General features: G+C 47.2%; 1 protein-coding gene across 1 annotated transcript in view; it reads left to right on the forward strand.

Annotated features, from left to right (window-relative positions):
* ASAH1 (N-acylsphingosine amidohydrolase 1) overlaps positions 1–20025 on the forward strand; it is a 40108-nt gene extending 20083 nt beyond the window's left edge. The window contains exons 3-14 of the mRNA XM_051965716.1: positions 7636–7726; positions 8940–9026; positions 11059–11137; positions 14725–14799; positions 15252–15297; positions 15758–15902; positions 16232–16286; positions 16373–16454; positions 17233–17364; positions 17442–17565; positions 18964–19020; positions 19447–20025. Coding sequence (XP_051821676.1) covers positions 7636–7726; positions 8940–9026; positions 11059–11137; positions 14725–14799; positions 15252–15297; positions 15758–15902; positions 16232–16286; positions 16373–16454; positions 17233–17364; positions 17442–17565; positions 18964–19020; positions 19447–19536 — 1063 coding nt within the window. The 3' untranslated portion in view covers positions 19537–20025. The remainder of the gene's footprint in view (positions 1–7635; positions 7727–8939; positions 9027–11058; positions 11138–14724; positions 14800–15251; positions 15298–15757; positions 15903–16231; positions 16287–16372; positions 16455–17232; positions 17365–17441; positions 17566–18963; positions 19021–19446) is intronic.
* The last annotated feature ends 1930 nt before the right edge of the window (positions 20026–21955 follow it).

Raw genomic sequence — 21955 nt, forward strand, 5'->3', positions numbered from 1 at the left:
ATGATAAAGCTACACTGGCTCAAGACCGTTCCTCGCCATTGACCCATCATTTCCTGACTTTGCTCTCCCTCGTTCCTGAATGCTCTCCCTCCCCAACTACACTCTGGACTGCCCTGACTGCCTGCAGCACTCCGCTCAAACCCACCTTCTTCAGGAGGCCTTTCCCTAATTGCTTCCTTCTGAATTCTCTTCCATTTATACTGTACGGAAGTCAAGAAGATGGAATGAAGTCTGCATTTTCACCAAGCTCTCCCAACACACCCATCTACAACCACTTAAAAAAGCCAATAAAAGTCACAGGGCATCGTTTTTCCAGCAGCAGGAAATTTAGGAAGACAGACAGAGAGGTCTGTGGACCCTGGGGTGGAGGCTGGATGCAGCACAAGTGGAGCACTGAATACTTATACTTAGTCAGGGAGACATCCCAGGGACCCCTGTACTAGCAAGGGAGCAGGGGCTTTCCCATGGGCAAAGAGCAGAACACAAGCCAGGAGGGCAGCGACTGGACCACGGCCATCAGAACCAGCAAAAAGTTGTTGTCTCCTAGACTGAGTTGGGAAGGCAGAAAAAGCTCAGTCCAGACATCCCACACACACCCAGGTGAACAGAGCCCAGTATTAACAAGGTCCAAAGTCAGCAAACAGACTGGAAGAATGGGAAAACAAAGAAAGAACCCGATAAAAAGGAGCCACTCTGGGGAAGGGAAAACTTAAGACAAAGCCATCTACAAGCAAAGCCTCAAAGAAAAATGTAGAGAAGAGGGTTCTGGGAACATGATGGAGTAGATCAGAATGTTCCAAAGTATATTCCCCCCCCAAACACAATGAAGTTGCCCATCTAAGTTAAGGTAGACCCCTGGAAAACAAATAAGACTTGGGGAAGAACAGAGGTCCTTCTGCTACAGCCAAAGAAAGACCTCAGGACAGAAGTTTAATTGGTGTAAAGTGTAAACACCTCCATCAAAACAGGAGCCCTGGGGCTAGCTGGGAAAAGGGAACCACTGGGGACATTGGGAGCTCTGCTGACATGGAAGGGCAGGCCCACAGAGAGGACCAGCACTTGCCCAGTGAGTGCAGAAGCAGTGAGGTGGGGCAGCTGCCGGAGGCAGGCACTGACAGCAGGGTAGAGTTCTTGGTTTGGGGTTCCAGGCCAGAGGGGAGAACTGAAGTCAGAGGCACCCCCCACACACACACACACCTCAAGACTACAGGTGATTATACTAAAATTTTAAAAAAAATTAGAAAGCAAAGGAGAAAAAACCCAACTATAGAAAGTTATGGGAATAGGGAAGATTGGGGTTTGTCTTTAGAGGAGGCTGCTGCAGTAAAAACAAGAAGTCTCTCCTACCTCAGAGAGCAATATTAAATGGCTATCTGACCAAAAAGAACTTATAGAACTTTAAAAGACTTTAAAAATCAAATGAGATTGAGGAAAGCCTAAAAAAAAATTAAATAAATAAATGACAAACCAAGAACAAGAGATTATGAAAAGAAAGTCAACCAACTAGAAAAGGAGATCCATAGTATATTTTTTTCTTTATTAAAGCTTTTCTTTTTCAAAACTTATTTGTGTTTAACATGTATGAGACTGCCTGCCGTCTAGAGGAGGGAATGGAGAGAGGGAAGGGAAAAGTTGGAACGGAAGTGAATGCATGGGATGATGTTGTAAAAATTATCCATGCATATGTTCTGTCAATAAAAAGCTATAATTAAAAAACAACAACAACATTAGCCCTTGCAAAACCTTGCATTCCAGTCTTCCCTGCTTCCTCCATGCCCTCCCCTAGATGGCAAGTCGTCCAATACATGTTAAACATGGTAGAAAGAGATTCAGAGTCTTAAAAAAGAAAATGACTTTTTGAAAATTAGAATTGGTCAAGGGAAAGTTATAAGAGACCAAGAAATAATAAAACAAAATATAAAGAATGAAAAAATAGGAAAGAATGTGAGACATCTCGTAAGAAAAATAACATATCTGAAGAATAAATCAAGAAGAGAAAATATAAGAATAATTGGTCTACCAGAAAGCTATGACCAAAAAAAGAACTTTGACACAATTATACAAGAATTTTTTTTTAATTGTCCAGAAGTGATAGAACAAAAAGGGGATAGTAGAAAAAAAAAATCTACTGATCAGCACCTGAAAGAGATCTTACAAGGAAAACATATAGGAACATTATTGCTAAATTTCAAAACCCCTAGATCAAAGAAAAAATTTCACAAACATAAATAATAAAAAACAATTCGAATATGCTGGAGCTACAATCAGAATTTCACAGACTTAGCAGCAACTACAATTAAAGACCACAGATCCTAGAATACTATATGTCAACAACCAAAAGAATTAAGAGTGGTGGCTGAAAAAAATTTTTTTTGAAAGTCAACACGTATTTATTAAGGAGCAACAAAGTTACTGGCACTTGGCTTTGTACTAGGAATACAGACAGAATAAAGAGATCTTGTCTACAGGGACATTACATTTCCTTCTTTTTTTTTTTTTTTTTTTTTTAATTTTTATTGAAAGTTTTTATTTTCAAAACATGCAAAGATACTTTTTTACCATTGATCCTTGCAAAACCTTGTGTTCCAATTTCCCTCCCCTTTTCTCCCACCCCCTTCCCTAGATGGCAAGTAATCCAATATATATTAAACATGGTAAAAATAGATGTAAATCCAATGTAGGCATACATATTTATACAATTATCTTGCTGCACAAGAAAAATCAGATCAAAAAAGAAAAAAAGTGAGAAAGAAAATAAAATTCAAGCAAACAGTAACAAAGAAGGGAAAGTGCTATGTTGTGGGCCACATTCAGTTCCCATAATGCTCTCTGGGTTTAGATGGCTCTCTTCATCACAAAATCGTTGGAACTGGGCTTAATTGTTAGAAAGAACCACATCCATCAGAATTGATCATCGTACAATATTGATGTTGCCATATATAATAATCTCCTGGTTCTGCTCATTTCATTCAGTATCAGTTCCTGTTAAGCCTCTCCAGGCCTCTCTGAAATCATCCTGCTGATCATTTCTTATAGAATAATAATATTCCATAACATTCATATACCATAACTTAGTCAACCATTCTCCAATTGATAGGCATTCACTTAGCTTCCAGCTTCTTGCCACTACAAAAAAAGACTGCCACAAACATTTGTGGCTGAAAAATCTTATATCTAGCAATATTAATTACAATATTGAATGAGAAAAAAACGGATATTCAAAGAATCTGTCAGATTTTCAGGATTTTGTCTCAAACAAATCTAAACTCAATATAATATATAAGCACCAATGCAGAGACTAATTTCAAGGGTTTCAATAAAGACAAATTATATTTTACACATGGAAATGTAAACCATATGATAAGATTGCCATTAGTAATTGGATTATCTAAAAGAAAGATTGGAATAGAGCTGGTTATGATGTGACTAAAAAACAAAACTAGGAAAAGGCAAAACTAGTAATTATACTATACAAATGAAGTGTGAGAGCAAGAACCGACTCTGAAGAAGTAGAGGGGGGGAGGAAGGCTGGTAATTCTGAAAACCTGCTCACATTGGGAACGAGTTAAAGAGGGAATAATACACATTCAGAAGAGTATAACACCCTCCAAAGTCCATTAAAAAAAAGAGGGTGAAGGAACAGAAAAAGGTGGGGCATAGAAGGGTGTGTAGACCAGTAGGAGTTAGGATAAAGTATATAGATAAGGTATGGGAATGGGATATAATGGAAGAGAAAGGAAATATAAGAAAATAAGAACAAAATACACATTTTACAGTTATAACTCTGAATGGCATGAACAGAAGTGGATAGTAGAAGGAATTAGCAACCGGAATCTAACAATATGTTGTTTACATGAAACACACTTGAAATACTGTAGACAGATACTATAAAAGTTAAAAATAAGGGGCTAGAGCAGAATATATTGTATTTCAGCTGAAGTGAAAAAAAAACACTGATAAAAAAAACACATTATGATAGTGATCATAATGTCAGATAAAGCAAAATCAAAAACAGATCTGATTAAAGGAGATAATTGTAATTTTATGACTGCCATATTAGTTATGAGATCCCATATAGGGTTGTGCTGTACAGTTTAAGAAGCTGGCCATATACAATGAATTAATATCAGTATTGAATATGTATTCACTAAATGGAATAGCATTCAGATTCTTGAAGGAAAAGTTGAATAAATTACAGGAAGAAATAAATGAAACTATACTAGTGGGGGACTTCAATTTACCTTTCTCAGATATAGCTTAATCTAAACATAAAATGAACAAGAGATCATGTACCATTTTAACCTTATCTCAGTGTATATCTCAGGAACAATGAAATGTTCCTCTATACCTAATTTATCCCAAACTGCTTTCCAGTTTTCTCAGAAATTTTTGTCAGTGACTTCTTACCCCCAGAGCTTGGACCCATGGATTTATCAAACATTAGATTACTATGGTTATTTACTACTGTGTATTTGACCTAATCTAGTCTACTGATCTATCACTGTATTTCTTTTTTTTCTTTCTTTTAGTTAGTTTTATTTATTTTTATGTTTTTTCCTTTTTTATATTTTAAGCTTTTTATTTTCAATATATGCATAGGTTTCAACATTTACCCTTGCAAAACCTTGTGTTCCAAATTTTTCTCCCCACCTCTCCCTTAGCAAGTAAGCCATTATGTTAAACATGTGTAATTATTCTATACATATTTCCACAATTATCATGCTGCACAAGAAAAATCAGAACAAAAAGGGGAAAAATGAGAAAAAACAAAAAGCAAGCAAACAGCAACAAAAATACTAGGTTGCAACATTTTATTAATCAGTACCAGATTGTTTTAATGATTAGTGTTTTGTAATATAGTTTAAGGATCTGTTACTGCTAGGCTGCCTTTTATATATTTTTTTCATTGATTCTCTTGAAATTTAAAAAATTTTTTTCTACATGAATTCTTATTGTTTTTTAACTTTATTTTAAAAAATGTGTTAGTTTAATTGGCATGACACTGTATGAGTAAATTAATTTAGGTAGAATAATTATTTTTATTATATTGGCTCAGTTTACTCATGAGCAATTAATATTTCTCTAGTTGTTTAGTTCTCTCATTATTTTATTTAGTTAGTTTTTATAGTTTCATATATTTCATTGTTTTTTCCAACATTTTTTATTTGATTAAATAGTTCTCCATTACATGTAAAAAAATTTTAACAACTTTTTTTAAATTTTGAGTTTCACATTATCTTCTTCCCTCCCCACCCAACCCCTTCTTTGAGAAGGCAAGTACTTTGATATAGATTATATACATTTGTAGTCATGTAAAACATTTTCATATTAGCCATGTTGCAAAAGAAAACACAGATAAAAAAACAAGCTAAAAGAAAAAATAAGTTTTAAAAAGTATGTTTTGATTTATTTTCACATTTCATCCATTTTTTCTCTGGAGGTGAATAGCATTTTTCATCACAAGTCTTTTGGAATTGTCTTTGATTCACTGTATTGTTGAGAAGAACTCAGTCATTCACAGTTGATTATTATATAGAATACCTAGTGGTCCAGTATTTTTCTGGCCCTGTTCACTTCACTTTGCATGAATTCATATTGTCTTCACAGATTTTTCTGAAACTATCCTGTGTGATATTCTCAGTTCAGTTTTCTGGGGTCTCTGGGGGTCTCTGGGAGCAGCCTTCGTTTTAGTTGAGTAATCACCACAAGAACAGGCAGGTGTTAAAGTCCAGATTCTTTATTTTCTCCTTCCTGGGGCTGGGCAGCTTTCTGGAGAGCCTTTCAGACTGGCCTTGGTCTCAGTGGAGAAAGGCAGGAGAAGAGCCTGCCACCCGGATGATGTGAGATGGGATGAATGAATCTTAGTCCAAGGGCTTGTGCTTCAGCCGGCTTGTCTTCTCTGGCTCTCTGTCTCTCTTCTCTAGCTCTGAATCTGAATGAACCTGGCTGAGGCTCTCAGCTTATATGCTCTACACTGAGTATAAACCAATCATTATATCACTAAGAAATCATTGTTTGTTGTAAGATTAAATTAATCCTACTGAACTTAATAGAATTATTAATCATCATGCTAAACTAAATAACCATTGTCTTTATCAATTCCACTTAGTTGGTACCTTGTAAGAATCCTTGTTTCAAGTTCAGAGTTCTGGTCCATAACAATCCTGCTCCTCATTTCTTATAGCACAATAATATTGCATTACAATGATATACCACAACTTATTCAACTGTTCCCCAGTTGATGGACATCCTCTTAATTTCTAATTCTTTACCACTATAAAAAGAGCAGCTTTAAATATTTTTATACATATATGTTCTTTTCCTTTTCCTTTGATTCCTTTTGGTTACAGACCTAGCAGTGGTATTGCTGGGTCAAAGGGTAGAGTATGCATAGGTTTATAGCTTATTGGGCATGATTCCAAATTACTCTCTGGACTGATTGGATCAATTTGCAACTCCACCAATGGTACATTAGTATCTCGATTTTCCCATATCCCTTCCACATTTATCATTTTCTTTCTTGCCATAATTAACCAATCTGAGAGGTGTGAAGTAGTGAAGACTATTTTTAAGACTTCAGATAGTTTTGATTTCTTTTGAAAACTGCCTCTTCATATCCAAACACTGATGAATTGGGGAATGACTCATATTCTTATAAATTTAACTCACTTCTCTTGTAGTTGAGGAATAAGGCTTTTATAAGAGAAACTTGCTGTAAAAATTTTCTCAGATTCTTGCTTTTCTTTTAATCTTGTTTGCATTGATTTTGTTTCTATAAAAACTTAAATTTAACATAATGAAAATTATCCAGTTTATATACTGTAAGGATACCCTGATGCCACAAACTTTTCTTGCTGACCTCCTAAGTTACCTTGGATTGGAAAAACATCTCATGTCCACATTTTGTTGGCTCTGCCATTATAGAATTTTATTTGAGGTTCTTATTTTAAAGTTGTTTAGAGGGGAATGTGGGAGCGGTCTGCTGGTTTGCTCTATCTAATCTGCCATTTTGGCTCTTCTCTGTATATTTTACACATGGTAACTCCATAAAGTCCCATTGGTTCAGAAATCATCTCTGTGAAACTCTCAAGATCCATATCCAGCACTAGCTTCTCTCCTGAGACCCGTCCTGCCCACCAGAGATCCCAGAATCATTCCATCCCCAGGAGCTCATCATCATTCCACCCTCCCAACCCAGCACCCTTCACAGTGAAGTCCTTTCCAGAGTGACCCACATTTCCCTGGCTCTGCAAGGTCACCGCCCTGGAGACAACTTCCTCTACTCGCTCTCCCCCCCGCCGTTCCTGGGCAGGTTCTAAGTCTTGTCCGTGCTGCTTCCACAACATGCTCGTGCTGGTCTCCGGGGCCTGCTCCCACTCTGGCCCGCACCGTTTCCCCCGATTCTCCTCCTCCTGTCTCAGCCCCCTTGCTAGGACAGGCTCTCACGTCCTTCTCTGCCCAGCCCTGGGCCACTGCCTCCGACCTGGACACTTCTGGATCCCCTCCCGAGTTACCGGCATCCTTGGGGTCTGGCCTGTATTTGTGCGTGTGCGTGTGGGGCCTCTGGCCGAGGGCTGATCTTCCGCCAGGGAGGACGCCTCGGTGGGGCCAGTAACCGGCGTGTTCTCATTGCAGGTACCGAGGCCCAGTCCCCAGATACACCATCAATCTGGACTTGCCCCCATACAAGCGATGGCACGAGGTCGTCACAGACATGGCGCCAGCGGTACGAGAGAAACCCCCATACTTCTTAACCAAGTCATCCGTGACTTTTTAAACAAAATGTAACATTGCACTGGCTTCTTTATTAAACAGTGGAAGACGATCGGGGTGGGAGAGCAGTTTCCTTGTTTCCTGCTCCTTGATCTGATGTTTTAAATCAGGCTTCCGGAGGTTCTGCTTCTGGCCTCGGACTTGGCAAGAGATACCTCTTGTTGAGGAGTAAATCGCCTTTCCTTTGCCGTTATTACAGCATCAGGTGCCTACTAGAGAGTGCTAAGAGACTTCAGAGGAGGGAGAGGCTGTGCAGAAGAAAGGGCACAGGGGGAACTTTGTAGTGGAGCCTCGGGCCCCAGGAGGCCTAGTGGAAAGAATACTTGGTTTGCCTGGCCTTGGTGCTTATGACCTGTGGGATCCCCTTCCTGGGGTCTCAGTTATCCTGTGTAAAAAGCAGGGGACGGCTTGAGACCTCTGAGCCTGTGCCCCCCTCAGAAAGCCAAATGCTCTGACTTGTTCGGGCTCCTAGGTCTAGAGCAAAGAAGGAGATTGGGGACTTCATTTGAAGCTACAGGCCCCTGGGGCAAGGTAGAGCTCTGCCCCCTTGGGAACTGTTCTTTTGGGAGGGTCTCTTCACCTGTATGAGCTCCTGTTTTCTCAGCTCCCCAATCAATGGCCTTTGGTGCCCAGTCTGCCCACCCTACCTGCTGAGTTTGAGGATCCAATAAAAGAACTATGGGGCTTTGGGGAATCAGCAGCCCTTGGCCGATGTTAGGGGCTCCTAAGTATTTCTGTCTGGGTTGAGCCTTTCCTTTGGGTTTCCTTCCCAGCCCTTTACACTGTGTGAGGCACCCAGCAAACAAAGACTAGGTTTCCTCAAGGAGTCCTCCCAAGACCAGCTGGGTGCGTTCTGGCTGTCCGACCTGCCCTCTGCCTTCTCTGCTTGTGTTTTGTGTTGGGAGAAAAGAGAAAAATTATCCATGAAATGGAATTTGAAAGATCTAGTCAGGTTACCAGGAGCTTGTCCATTAGCGGAAGTCATCTGCAGCTACGAAGTGTAATTTAATTAGATACAGTGCAGAGAGAGAGCCGCTGGACTTGGGGGCAGAGCCCGTCCGCCCTGGGCTCGTCTTCTCATTGGCTTGTGTCTCAATGGTTTCTGACGCCAGCACGCTGTGACTTTTGCCTCCTCCTTTCTGATTGACGTGTGTTTGTCATCCCAGCTCCGTACTATTGTACAGAATGTGAAGGATGTGGTGAATGCTTTCTTTCCTAGTGGAAAAGTCGTAAAGATGGTGGATGAACACTTGGTAAGAATTTTTATTGTCCACAATAACCCATATGTTTGTACATGTGTGTGCATCTCTCCCCTTCCACCCCTTCTTCTGCCCCCAGGGTTAGACCTTTCCCTTGCCCAACATTGATGAGGCTGTCACTCCATGATGGAGAAGTCTTGGCAAGCACAGTCTTCCTGGTCCCCCAGGCTCTCCATCCATCCCTCAATATTTGGGCCCCAGGCTGTGTGACCCCACCTGCCTTTTCCTCTGTACTCAGGCTCAGTCCTGTGGTTCCACCCATTCCATTTGCTCTGGGATCTTTTGCCCTTCTGTGCCCCACCTCCCCTGACCTGTGCCCCTGCTGCCTTGCCAGACCTCAGCCTTTGCTTGCTCCCATCTGCTCATCCACCCTTACTCACGGGCTGCCAAGTAAAGCAGAAAGTCATCTTAATGTGCCGTGCAGGCCCAGTGATAATGGTATCTGATGCCCACTGTACACATCCTTCCCTTACTCCCCACAGTGGCTATTCCAGACTTTCCCTTTTCTCCTCAAGCATTCCAGGGTATCTCCTCACTTCTTTCTGCCCTGAGAAACCAGACCATTGGGGGAGATACTTTTACTCCCCTCTTTGCTCCTCATCTCTCCTTCCTTTCTGTGTCTGATGAAGAAAGAGATTTCCCCTGCTTATGTCCCTGTCTCCAGACCAGCTCAACCCTCTCCTCACCCCTTTCCCCAATAGATTGTCCCCATCATTTGCATTCAGACTCCATCATTTCTTTCTCTGGAGTGAATAGCAGTTTCCATTATGGAATTATCTTTTGAAATTGTTTTTTATCACTGCATTGCTCAAGAGAGCTAAGTCTGTCATCATTGATCATTGCATAATCTTACTGTTACTGCATACAATGATCTCTTGCTCACTTTTCTCAGCATCAGTTCATCCAAGTCTTTTCAGGCTTTTCTGAAATCAGCCTGCTCATCATTTCTTGTAGCATAATAATATTCCATTACATTCATACCTTATTCAGCCATTCCCAGGTTGATGGGCATCCCTCCATTTCCAATTGAAAACCAATATTTCTAAGAAAACTTTTTTTGTGTGCTTTTTTTTTGCCTTTTAAAAGTTTTTCTTTTACTTAAGTCTAACAAAAATGTTAATTTAATTACAGGTCTTAATGATAACAACTTTCTATAAATATCAATTGTCTTCAAACCAAGACTCTTACATATAACACACCTATAATGCCTGACACATACAGAAAACTACAGCAAAATGGTGCTGAGACAATTGGGATTAAGTGATTTGCGCAGGGTCACGCGGCTAGGAAATGTTAAATGTCTGAGGCCAGATTTGAATTCAGGTCTTCCTGACTTCAGGGCTGATGCTCTATCCACTGTGCCACTTAGCTGCCCCCTAGATTTTTTTTAAAGGTTAAATATAGGAAAAGTTCAAAGAAAATTTTAGAAAGTTCAATTCTTAAATATTTTGATTTTCACTATATAAAACAGATTCACTAAAAAAAAAAAATCACATGCAAATTTCAAAAATACTCACAGAAACTATAAGATTAGGGAAAAATTAACCAATAATTTGGGAAAAAATAAATCACTGAACTTTGTCTATCTGTAGAATATAATCTGAATATACGCTTTTGTGTGTGCATGTGTGTGTGTGTATACATATACATATGCACACACACATATATATGTTATATATATGAAATATATAACCTTAATACCCACATACACATATACACACCTTCAACTTAGTCATTGGTATTTGTACAGATTACTTTGTCTGAGTCTCAATTTTCTCATCTGTAAAATGAGAAGGAGGGCCTAGATGTTGTAGAAGTTCTATTTCAGCTCTGTAAAACATAGCTTTTAAAGCTGCTGAATATTCAGTATTTTCCCCAACACAAGAACAGTCTGTGATTTCTGTGCTTGATGGGAAAAACTCTACTTTTCTCAAAGTTTCCCTTTAAAATGAATCATCTCTGTATTTTATGTGGGGAAAACAACAGGGAGCACAATCCGATGATGTCTCTGCTTTCTGAATTCCAGGCCAGCTTGCTTGGCAACCTTCCCTGGCCATTTGAGGAAGAACTGAAGGGGATTGCAGATGTATCACAGATCCCTCTAGGTAACATGACCCCTTTGGGGTGAGATGAAGTGGGGTAATGGTGAGGGGAAGGGGAGCCCCCTCTGGTTTTTTCAGTATTTTTTCAGCTACCACGTGCTAGAGGAATTTGCACTTGATGCTTTGGAAACTAAAAAAGAGGGGATACAGGAAGAATTGCTGAGAAGTCAAGAACATCCCTAGCCAAGAACCCCCTTATCTACAACATCCCCAACAAGCTCAGGCCGGCCTGCCCTCTTATTCCAGCGATAGGGAGTCCGCCACCTTTTAGTGCCTTACTTTGTCTCTGGGTCCTCCCCCCATTGCCCTTGGGGTTCCACAACCCCTTGTAGTCTTCATTTCCTACCCGTGGCTCCTTCACTCAGTCCTCCCCAAGCGTGCGGCCTGGGAACCTTTAGCTGTCCTAATCAGGGGTTCTGGAGGACTTGCTCTCATGGCTGCCCAGACCTGGGCCCAGAGCGCCAGCTGAGGTGTGAGCAGCTCTGGGGAGCTCTCCTTCGGACACTTCCTCTGAGGCAGCCAAGGTCACTCCGTCACGCAGGAGGGGCTGCACTGGGCTGCAGATGCATTCACATCTTGTGAAATTCTGCCCAAGGTCCTTTTGGATCCATGTCTGACTTAGAGCCTCTTGGCTCCCTTCTCCCTGCCCCATAGTGTCATCTGTATCTTTCTCCGAGGCATGAGTCCAAACGTTGAAACAGCCCCAATCCCTAGCGCCCTTCTGTGGACACTCAAGCCTCCATTGAACCGTTAGTGACAGCTCTTTGGCTTCCTTCCTTCTCCTGGTTCTAAATCCCCACCTGGCCGGGCTCTTTCTTTCCCTGCATCTCTTCATCACCCCTCGAGGGCCCGGCCAAAAGCTCGGCTGGAATCCAGGGTGAGTTCAGTATGGGGAGGCACACAGACAGAGAGGTTTTCAGATCCTGGAGATAGGGGTTGTACACACAGAAAGGCTGGATACCAGGGAAAGAAGAGGTCCCAGACTCATACCTGGGCATCTCCAGACCCACAGGGCGCGGCAACGAGAACAGGTATAAACTAAAAGCTTTATCACGAACCAGTTCCAGATCCCAGATCAAGGGAGGACCTGTGCAGGGGAGTAGCATTCCCAGCAGGGAGACTTGGGCTAATGTGTGGAAAAAGAAGTTCAGAACACACCATCAGTAGTAGCAGCAGCTGCATCTGTATAATTCAAATCCTAGATGGGAATCCCAGAAGAAAAGGAAGCCCACAGTCTTGTCACTGAACCACCAGAGTTTTCCAGTTGGCTGACAGGGGCAATGTCCAGCAGTATCTACTTTTGTTTAGACTCAAACCCAGGACAATTTGGAAGTACCAGAAGCTTGCAGCTCCCCAGGCTGTTCCTGAGAACCTGGTATAATACAACATTCAACACCTTAAGAAAGCAGAAACAGGATCAGCCCAGACCTTCCCTCCAGAAATGGCACACAGCCCAGCTCTCACACTAAGTCCTTGGGAGAATGGGCAAATAAGGAAAGAACTCTACCGTACTGACATATTGTGGTAGGAGCTCTGACAGAAAAGATGACTCCAAAATATCTACAAGCAAAGCCTCAGAGAAAAAACAGCATAGATTTTATTTTATTTATTTATTTTTTTAATTTTTATTTTTATTTAATGATTACTTTATATTGACAACATTATCCCTTGCACTTGTTTCTTTTCCGATTTTTTTTCCCCTCCCTCCCTCCACCCCCTCCCCAGATGGCAAGCAGTCCTTTATATGTTGGATATGTTGCAGTATATCCTAGATACAATATATGTTTGCAGAACCGAACAGTTCTCTTGTTGCATATGGAGAATTGGATTCAGAAGGTAGAAATAACCCGGGAAGAAAAACTAAAATGCAGATAGTTCACATTCGTTTCCCAGTGTTCGTTCTTTGGGTGTAGCTGCTTCTGTCCGTCATTTATCAATTGAAATTCAGATAGGTCTCTTTGTCAAAGAAATCCACTTCCATCAAAATATGTCCTCATACAATATCGTTGTCGAAGTGTATAATGATCTCCTGGTTCTGCTCATTTCACTCAGCATCAGTTCATGTAAGTCTCGCCAGTCCTCTCTGTATTCATCCTGCTGGTCATTTCTTACAGAACAATAATATTCCATAACATTCATATACCACAATTTACCCAGCCATTCTCCAATTGATGGGCATCCATTCATTTTCCAGTTTCTAGCCACTACAAATAGGAACAGCATAGATTTTAAACTAGAGTTTCTGGAAGAGATGAAGTAAGAATTGAAATATATTTTTATAAATGGAATGAGTGTTTGAGAAAAAATGGAGAAAAGTGAGAACTTTGGCAGAAGAGACTGAAAAAGAAATCACCTGTTAGCACAAGAAAAAAATAGAAGGTATCTCCTTGCAAAGACGACTGACCTAGACATTTTGAGAAAGATAACATTAAGAACCATTGGACCATATGAACACCATGACCAAAAAGAAATCTAGACATTCTATTTCAAGAAATCTTAAGAGTTCCTGGATCTTTTAGAACCAGAAGACAGAGAAGAATATGAACAGACAGTTTTCAGATGATAAAATTAAAGCCATCTATAGTCATATGAAAAAATGTTCTAAATCACTATTGATTAGGGAAATGCAAATTAAAACAATTCTGGGGTACCACCTCACAATTTTCAGATTGGCTAAAATGACAGGAAAAGAAAATAATAAAAGTTGGAGGGGATGTGGGAAAACTGGGACACTAATACATTGTCAGTGGAATTATAAACAGGTCCAATCATTCTGGAGAGCGATTTGGAACTATGCCCGAAGGGCTCTCAAACTGTGTAAACCCTTTAATCCAGCAGTGTTATACTGGGTTTATATCCCAAAGAGATTTTAAAGGAGGGAAAAGGACCTATATGTGCCAAAATGTTTGCGGCAGCCCTTTTCGTAGTGGCAAAGGAGTGGATGCCCATCAATTGACTGAACAAGTTGTGGTATATGAAGGTAATGGAATATTACTGTTCAATAAAAAAATGATGGACAAGCTGATTTTAGAAAGATCTGGAAAGATTCACATGAACTGATGCTGAGTGAAACAAGCAGAACCAGGAATACAATGTACACAATAACAGCAAGAATGCATGATGATCAACTGTGAAAGACTCAGGTTTTCTCAGCAGTTCAGTGATCCAAAGCAATCCCAATAGACTTTGGACAGAAAATGCCATTTGCATCCAAAAAAAGAATAAGGAGACTGAATGTAAATCAACACATGCTATGTTCACTTTTTTCTGTTTGTTTTTTTTTTAATTTCTCTCATGGTTTTTCCCTTTTGCTCTGATTTTTCTCTCCCAACATGATTCATAAAGCAATGTGTGTTAAAAATACATTTAAAAACAAAGAACTGGAGGACAGAGTAGAAACAGTCAGGCTTTGTTCTGCCCATCCTCCTCCGCCCCTGTCCTCCGTAGTGGGGCTCTCTGGGGGGCATGAGTGGCACAGGTGGCGTATTCTCTGGGACGTGGGTGGGCTGGAGGGGTCCCCGGGTCAGAGGGTCTGCACGCCCAGGTCTCTGCTCCATTCACTAACCTGTTATACGGCTTGTTCTCCTCAGGCGAGATCATTTCCTTCAACATTTTCTACGAACTCTTCACTGTCTGCACCTCCATAATAGCAGAAGACAAGAAAGGTAAGCGAGGAGGGGGGCGGAGTGGGCTTCCCTTCCCGGGCTCACCCGCCCACAGACCTTGGTGGCCCTGGCGAAAACCTGTGGGGCTCAGACTTCCCCATCCCTCCCAGTCACTTACGTTAGCCCGCAGCCCTGACGTGGCTCCCCCAGCCCCCAGGTCGGTCTGCGCCCCGGCCGTTGCAGCCCTCTGCCATGTGTGGCTTCTTTCCCCTCACCTCCTGCTCCCCCAGCAAAGGTAGGAAAGGGCTGGCGCCATCTCGGAGCGCCATGCTGCATGAGAGGCCGTCTCCTTCCCCTCCTCATCCAGGACTTCCTAGTCCCTGGCCCTGGGAAACGTGGCCCGGACCAGGCTCCTGTGCCCCAGTGCCAGCCCGAGGCCCTTGGCTCTGCTGTGAACTGCTGGCTGGGGCTGTCCTGGGTCCTGCTCACTCTTCCTTCTTTGCTTTCCCGAGGTCATTTGTTCCATGCTAGAAATATGGATTTTGGAGTCTTTCTCGGGTGAGTCACGAAGGCCTTTATCTGTGGCCATGTATGCCGAGTCGTGTGACAGGTGTCCCGCAGAGCCAGCCTGACCCTGTTCGGCCACAAGGGGGGAGGGGGCTCCCGTGGCAGGGCAGGGGTCCCGGGGACAGACCTCTGGCGGAGGCAGCAGAAGCGTGGTGGGCAGTAGCTGTGAGTGAGCCGGCCCCTGAGCAAGTGGAGGGGCTCCTCCCTGGTCTCGCTGTCTCCTGGGTCCCCCCCAGAAATTCTGAGCGTGGCCCAGAGAGCGATCCCCTCTGCATCCTCCCTCCTGCTCCCCCACATCAGTGTGAGACCTACAATTGTCGGGGGGAGCCGGCGTTTGTGGGGGTCCCCGCCTCCAAAGGACCCCCTTGGTTGGGCCCCCACACCCCCGGACGCCGCAGTGCCAGCCTGGCAGCCTCAGCCCTGTTTCCCTGCCCCGGGGCTGTCTGTGCAGGTGGAACAAGAACAACAACACTTGGACTGTGACAGAAAATCTGAAGCCGCTAACAGTGAATCTGGATTTCCAGAAGAACAGCCAGACCGTCTTCAAAGCCACCTCATTTGCCGGCTACGTGGGCACCTTAACCGGCCTGAAGCCAGTGAGGAGCCTCTGTTCCTGGGCGGGGGCCCCCGGCAGCCTCTGGCTTAGGAGAGATCAGTGGGAAGGGGAGGCTGAGGGCGGTTCTCTGGCCGGGGAGTCTGTGCTCGGGGCTCGGACTGGGCTCGGGGGCTCGGACTGGGCTCGGGGGCTCGGACTGGGCTCGGGGGCTCGGACTGGGCTCAGACTGGGCTCGGGGGCTCGGGGCTCGGACTGGGTTCAGGGGCTCGGGGCTCGGGGCTTGAGGCTTGGACTGGGCCTGGCCCCACTTCTGCTCCCGCACCTGGCACTAGGACCCGCCCTAAGTGCCATTCTCTGTGTTTCTCTCAGGGGGTGTTCAGCCTGACTCTGAACGAGCGCTTCAACTCCAACGGGGGCTACATGGGTGAGTGGGGGTGGCCGGTCTCCGGGGCGGGGCGCACTCCCAGGGCCCCCCGGGTCACGCAGGCTCCTGCCTCCTCCCCCTCCCAGGCATCATCGAGTGGCTGTTGGGCAGAAGAGACGAGACGTGGATCGGCTTCCTCATGAGAGACGTGCTGGAGAACGCCACCAGGTAGCGCTGTGGGGGCCGCGCCGGGGTCCGCGCTAAGCCGCTCAGGCCTGTGGGGCCTGCCTCATGATGGCCGCCTGGCAGGGCTGAGGGAAGCAGGGCAGCAGCACTTTGGGGGCCTTGTTCTGCAGCCCCCCGAAGTCCTCCCCCCGCACTTCCCTCAGGGCCCCTCTGCTGGGGAGCCTCCCACTCCCAGAGCTGAGGCTTAGGTTGGGGGAGGGGGGAGAGGAGGGTCATGCCCCAAGTGAAGGGCAGAGCCAAGGTCTGTGTGTCCGGCTCCTCCGGGAGCCCCTGTGCCCGGCCCCACATCTCTCCTAGGGGGCCTTCTCCAGGGGCTGTGGCCCAGACCCAGGGAGACTGTGGGTGACCGAGTCCAGGTCCAGGGGGCTTTTGTCACGGGCCCTCGGTGGAGTTTTAGTCTGAGGATGTGTCATTTTATGTCAATCCAGAAATGACCCTCAGGCACCAACATCCTCTCTGACTGCTACGTTGGGGCTCAGACATGGGCTCCCCCCAAACAGAACCGGTTCTGCCCCGTGTCCCCCCGTCTGAGAGCCCTGGGGCGGGCAGCCCCCGGCCTGGCCCAGCCCCCTCTCTCGCAGCGGGCTGGCGGCTAAGGGCTTCCAGTGCCCCCTCCCCATGGGATCCCTCAGCCCGAGGATAAAGGAGGGAGGGGCGTTCTCCTGGGGGGCTCCCCGGCCGGGCAGGGTCCTGGCTCGGAGGCCGCCCTTCCGGACCGTGGGGAGGGAAGCAGTGGTCTGTTTTCACATTCCCTCTCCAGTTACGAAGAAGCCAAGAACCTGCTGGTCAAAACCAAAATCATGGCCCCGGCCTACTTCATCCTAGGGGGCAACAAGTCGGGGGAGGGCTGCGTGATCACCCGGGACCGGAAATCTGCCCTGGACGTCTACGAGTAAGTGCGGGGGCAGGCGCCAGGCCCGGCCTCGGGGCGGGGGGGCGAGGCTCAGGGCTCCCCCTCTTCCTGCGCAGGCTCAGGCCCCAGGAGGGCAGGTGGTACCTGGCCCAGACCAATTATGACCGCTGGAAAGCCCCCTTCTTCTTGGACGACCGGAGGAAGCCCACGATCACTTGCCTGAACCAAACCACGCAGGAGGTGAGTCCGCAAGTCAGAGGGAGCCCCCGCCGCCTGCTTTGGGCTTCTTTGTGAAGGGGGCCCGGCACCCCGCGGAGAGGGGGGGCTCCAAGGCCAGACTTGGGCAGAATTTGGGAGAAATGGAGGAAAACGGGATGAGAACCGCAGGCGCCCGCCGGGGCCCAGCCCTCCTTCGAGGTAGAAAGTGGGGAGCTCTGCACTGAGGAGGTGGGCCCTCCAGAGCCCGGGCAGAGGGACAGCCACGGTGGGCAGGAGCAGGGGGGCTCCGGGTGTGGGCGAGGGCCGAACCCGCCCGCTGGGAGTTAGAAAGGAAGAGCACAAGGCTGACCCCCCCAGCCCTGCACAGAAGTCATTCTGGTCCCCCTGCAGGGGGGAGACACGGTGGGCGTTTGCCAGGATGGGGGAGAGGGCCCCCAGGGCCTGGCTTGGCAGGAGGCGTCGTGGGGAGACCCGGAGCCCAGGGAGGGGAGGGAGCGGGACCCTGCCCACGGGGCCGAGGCCACGAGCTGCCCCCAAGCACTCACCGCTGCTGAGTCACAGGGCCCAGAGGTCGGGGGCACGTCTGTGACTCATGGCTGACAGCAAAGTCATCGGGGTCCTGTCGGGACCAGGCCCGGAGCTCTCCAGCTGGCCCCAGATACGGTGGGCGACCGCGACCTTGACCTTTTTAAGTGAAAGCCTTTCCCAGGTCACAGTGTCTGAGGCAAGGGGAGGTGGGGGAACCCTCGGGGTCCCGGCCAGAGGGGGAACTGCTGCTCTTGCCCCCTGAGCCATTGGAAGCAGAACGGCCCAGACCCAGTCACGCCCCGGGAGGAACTTCCCGAGTGGGAGCCGCCACCACAACAGCCGGGCTGGAACCTCTGGGCCCAGGACTTCTTCCCAGGGGGATCTGGGACGAGCCGAGGAAGGGGCGTCTGAGAAGGGGCTGCGGCGTCCGACACAGGGCGCTTCAGCTAAAAAGGAGGCGAGAAGTGGGGGTGCCCGTTTGTCCCTGGTTAGGCAGAGCTGAGACCCCCAGCATAGCCTTGTGCTCGGGGCGGCCGCTGCGGAAGCTAGCTTCGGTCTGGGGGAGCCCCGGCGGGGAGAGATCCCTGCAGAGAAGGGGGGCTTGGGGGACCCTCGGCCCTCATGGGATCGCTAAACAGGCTGGCGTCTGTCCTCAGGGCCACCCCGCAGAGAAACAGAACAGGGCCGGAGGGAAGGGACAGGGCTGGCTCTGGGGGAGGGGGGGTCCCGCCTCCTGAGCCCCACGTGCAGTGGTAGGAGGGCGGGGGGCTCTGTCAGTGAGTAGCCAGCCCTGGGGGCACTGCCAGCTTGGAGCCCCAACCTGAGCGGGCTCGGGGCAGCCGCTGCCGCCTGTCTTCAAACCTCCCTGAGCAGGCTGCCTTCCCTCCCCAGAACATCTCGTTGCCCGCTTTATATGACATCCTGTCTACAAAGCCGATTCTCAACAAGGTAAGTCTTGGCTGGGAGCGTCCCCTGGGAATCCTTCCCCTCGGGATGGTCTGAGCTGCAGCACTGGGCTGGGGGCGGCCCCCGGGGAGCCCTGGGCCGGGTCACGCTGGTCTGCTGGTGGTTCTCGGCCCGGGCTCCTGGCGTGGCGGCCGGAGGGACTTCTAGCACTAGCCGGGCCCTGTGGGTGCTGGTGCTGCTGGCGTGGATGGGGCAGAGAGCCCCAGGAAAGGGCCCTCTGTGGGGGGGATCAGGGTGGGGTGCCTGAAGCTGCTGGGCGGGTCTGCATGGGGGGGCCTGAGCAGGGGACCCCGTCCTGGTGGGGGGCCCGGGCACTTCGCCTGGCCCTGGCAGGGGAGCAAAATCAGGGTCGGGGTCTGTGCTGTGCCCTGGCCGGCGCTCTCAAGGCCCGAGTGACCTTTCTTCCAGCTCACGGCCTACACCACACTGATGGACGTGCCCGGGGACGTGTTTGAGTCGTACCTGCGGGACTGCCCAGACCCCTGTATCGGCTGGTGAGGAGGGGGCACCTGAGCAGGAGCAGGCTCTCGGAAGCTCTTCTGCCCCGCGACGAGGGGAGCTCTGTGCGGGCGGGCCCCGGGCCCCAGCTTCAGGAGGCAGCCAGGACCCCAGGCTCATCCTCACTTCCTCGAGCTTGTTGACACTTCAGGAAGTTACTTTACCACTAAATCCTTTGTGATTCTTTCCACACTTGCCAGTAATTGTTAGAAAAATGAAGCAGTCCTTTGGAATCAAAGTCACCGGCCTGTACCAAGTGTGTGCCAGGCTTTGCTCTTGGATTGGGGGCCTCTGGTGCCCTTGAATGATGGGAGGGGTCCCGTGGGCCAGGCCCCGCAGGTCCCCGGTCAGCCCGCGGCTGCATCTTGGCCCGGATGTTTCCTGGACGGAGGGCGGGCAGCTGAAAGAGATGGAGGTCCTCGGCCAAGCGACCCCCAGGTCGCTTTAAAATAAACACACTCCCTTTAAAATAAATACACTCTTGTACAACGCTGCCTTCTGTGGTCTTGGGATGGGGAGGTGGGTGCGTCCCCGGGGGGCGTTCCCTGCTGGAACCCCCAGCCGCCCCCCCGCCAACCCCAGGGACCAGCTGCCGCTGTCCCAAATGCTGCTCAGTGGGAGATACTTTTGTTCCAAAAGTCGATCTGTCCATGTTTTCCCAGCTTTCAGCCTCGAGAACCGCATCAGGCCCCGGGTCTCTGATGCAGCGCTGGGTTCATAGGCGGCTCCCGGTCAGCATTGACCTTGTGTGTGTCGTGTATTAATGGGGGCTGAGTCTGGAGGGGAGCTCGGCAGGGAGAAGTCCCACATGAGCTGGCTCTGGCTGCCCGGCCCCCGCCCACTCTGCCCTGCAGAGAATGGGTGCTACGTCTGCTATTAAGGGTCCCCCACATCTTCCTTGGACCCCGAGTAGTGGGCGTGGGAACTGTGTGAAATGGGGGCTCCCCCCTCCCTCCCACGGCAGGGCCCACGCTCCCATCGTGGCCATTCAGACACAGGGCCTCCACGTGGGCAGGTCCCCGCTGGCTGGTTCCCTACCACCGAGGCGCCCCGAAAGGAAGATGGCTTTTTCTGCCGTGGGGCCCGTCCTGAGCACCCCTCAGTGATGTGAATCCCAAGGCCCAAGGCGGTTCTTGTTCCCTTTGGGGTTATCAAAAAGGAAGACAAAATCCAGCGGGCCTGTGACCTCATCAGGCTCACCTGAGTGATTCTGAGCCCCTCCGAAGTCGCAGCTTCTTAAACTTTCCTCGCCACCCTTTGTTGCCTGAGAGATTTTTACACAGCCCTGAGTATGGAGGTATGTGAAATAGCTACACAAATCAAACATTTACCGATAATACATCATAAGGAAATTTAAAACAATCCTTTGGTCTATACATAATTTTACCATTACTAAAGATGAAGGAAAATTTGCTTACTAATGAGATGGATGCGCTTGTTTATTTCTTTAAGAAATTTTTTTATTAAAGCTTTTATTTTCAAACAAATATTGATTTTCAGATAATTTTCAAATTCGCCCTTGCAAAACCTTGTGTTCCAAATTGTTTCTCCCTCCCTTCTTTCCCCCCCCCACCCTTCACAGCAAGTTAACCGGTATATGTTAAACATGTGCAGTTATTTCATATTTCCACATTGTTACACAAAAAGATTCAGATCAAAAAGGGAAAAAAAAGTGAGAGAACAAAATACAAGCAAACAACAACAAAAAAAGTAAAAATATTATGTTGTGATCCACACTCAGTCCCATGGTCCTCTCTCCGGGGGCAGATGGCTCTTCATCACAAACCATTGGAACTGGCCTGAATCACCTCATTATTGAAAAACACGTCCAACATAATTTTGTTGCTGTGTACAATGATCTCTCACTTCGTTAGTTCATATAAGTCTCTCCAGGCCTCTCAGAAATCATCCTGATGATCACTTGTTTATTTTTACATAAAAAAAATAAATCTCAGCAGTCTGTTCATACCTTTTTCTGTTGCCAATTTTTTTGCAGCCCCGAAATGGAGTTGTGACCCATGTTTAAGGAGCTTTGCCCTAATTGGTCTCTGCCTCCAGACTCTCCTCCCTAATCTATCTGCCACAAAGGTCCCAAAATGATGTCCCTAAAGCTCATGCATAGTTTTCTGCAGCGCCAGTGACTCCCTCTCACCTCTAGGATCAAACATAAATTTCTCTTTGATGTCGTAAAAAAATAGATCTCTACTGACATCCCTGTTTTACATTTCTATGTTTCTCTCTGCTTCTCTCCCTTTTTTCATTATTATTTCCTGGAGTGCCATCCCTTATACAAAGAATAAAGGGAAGGAAAGGAGAAAATCAAGATCCCCAAATTGTGATTTTACATGCAATTGTTCTGTGGACACCCACTTCTACAGAGGAAGGGAAGTATCATCTCAGGACTTTGGGGGAGCAAAGC

This window comes from Antechinus flavipes, chromosome 6 (assembly GCF_016432865.1).
Source record: "Antechinus flavipes isolate AdamAnt ecotype Samford, QLD, Australia chromosome 6, AdamAnt_v2, whole genome shotgun sequence".
In the NCBI taxonomy this organism is placed as follows: Eukaryota; Metazoa; Chordata; class Mammalia; order Dasyuromorphia; family Dasyuridae; genus Antechinus; species Antechinus flavipes.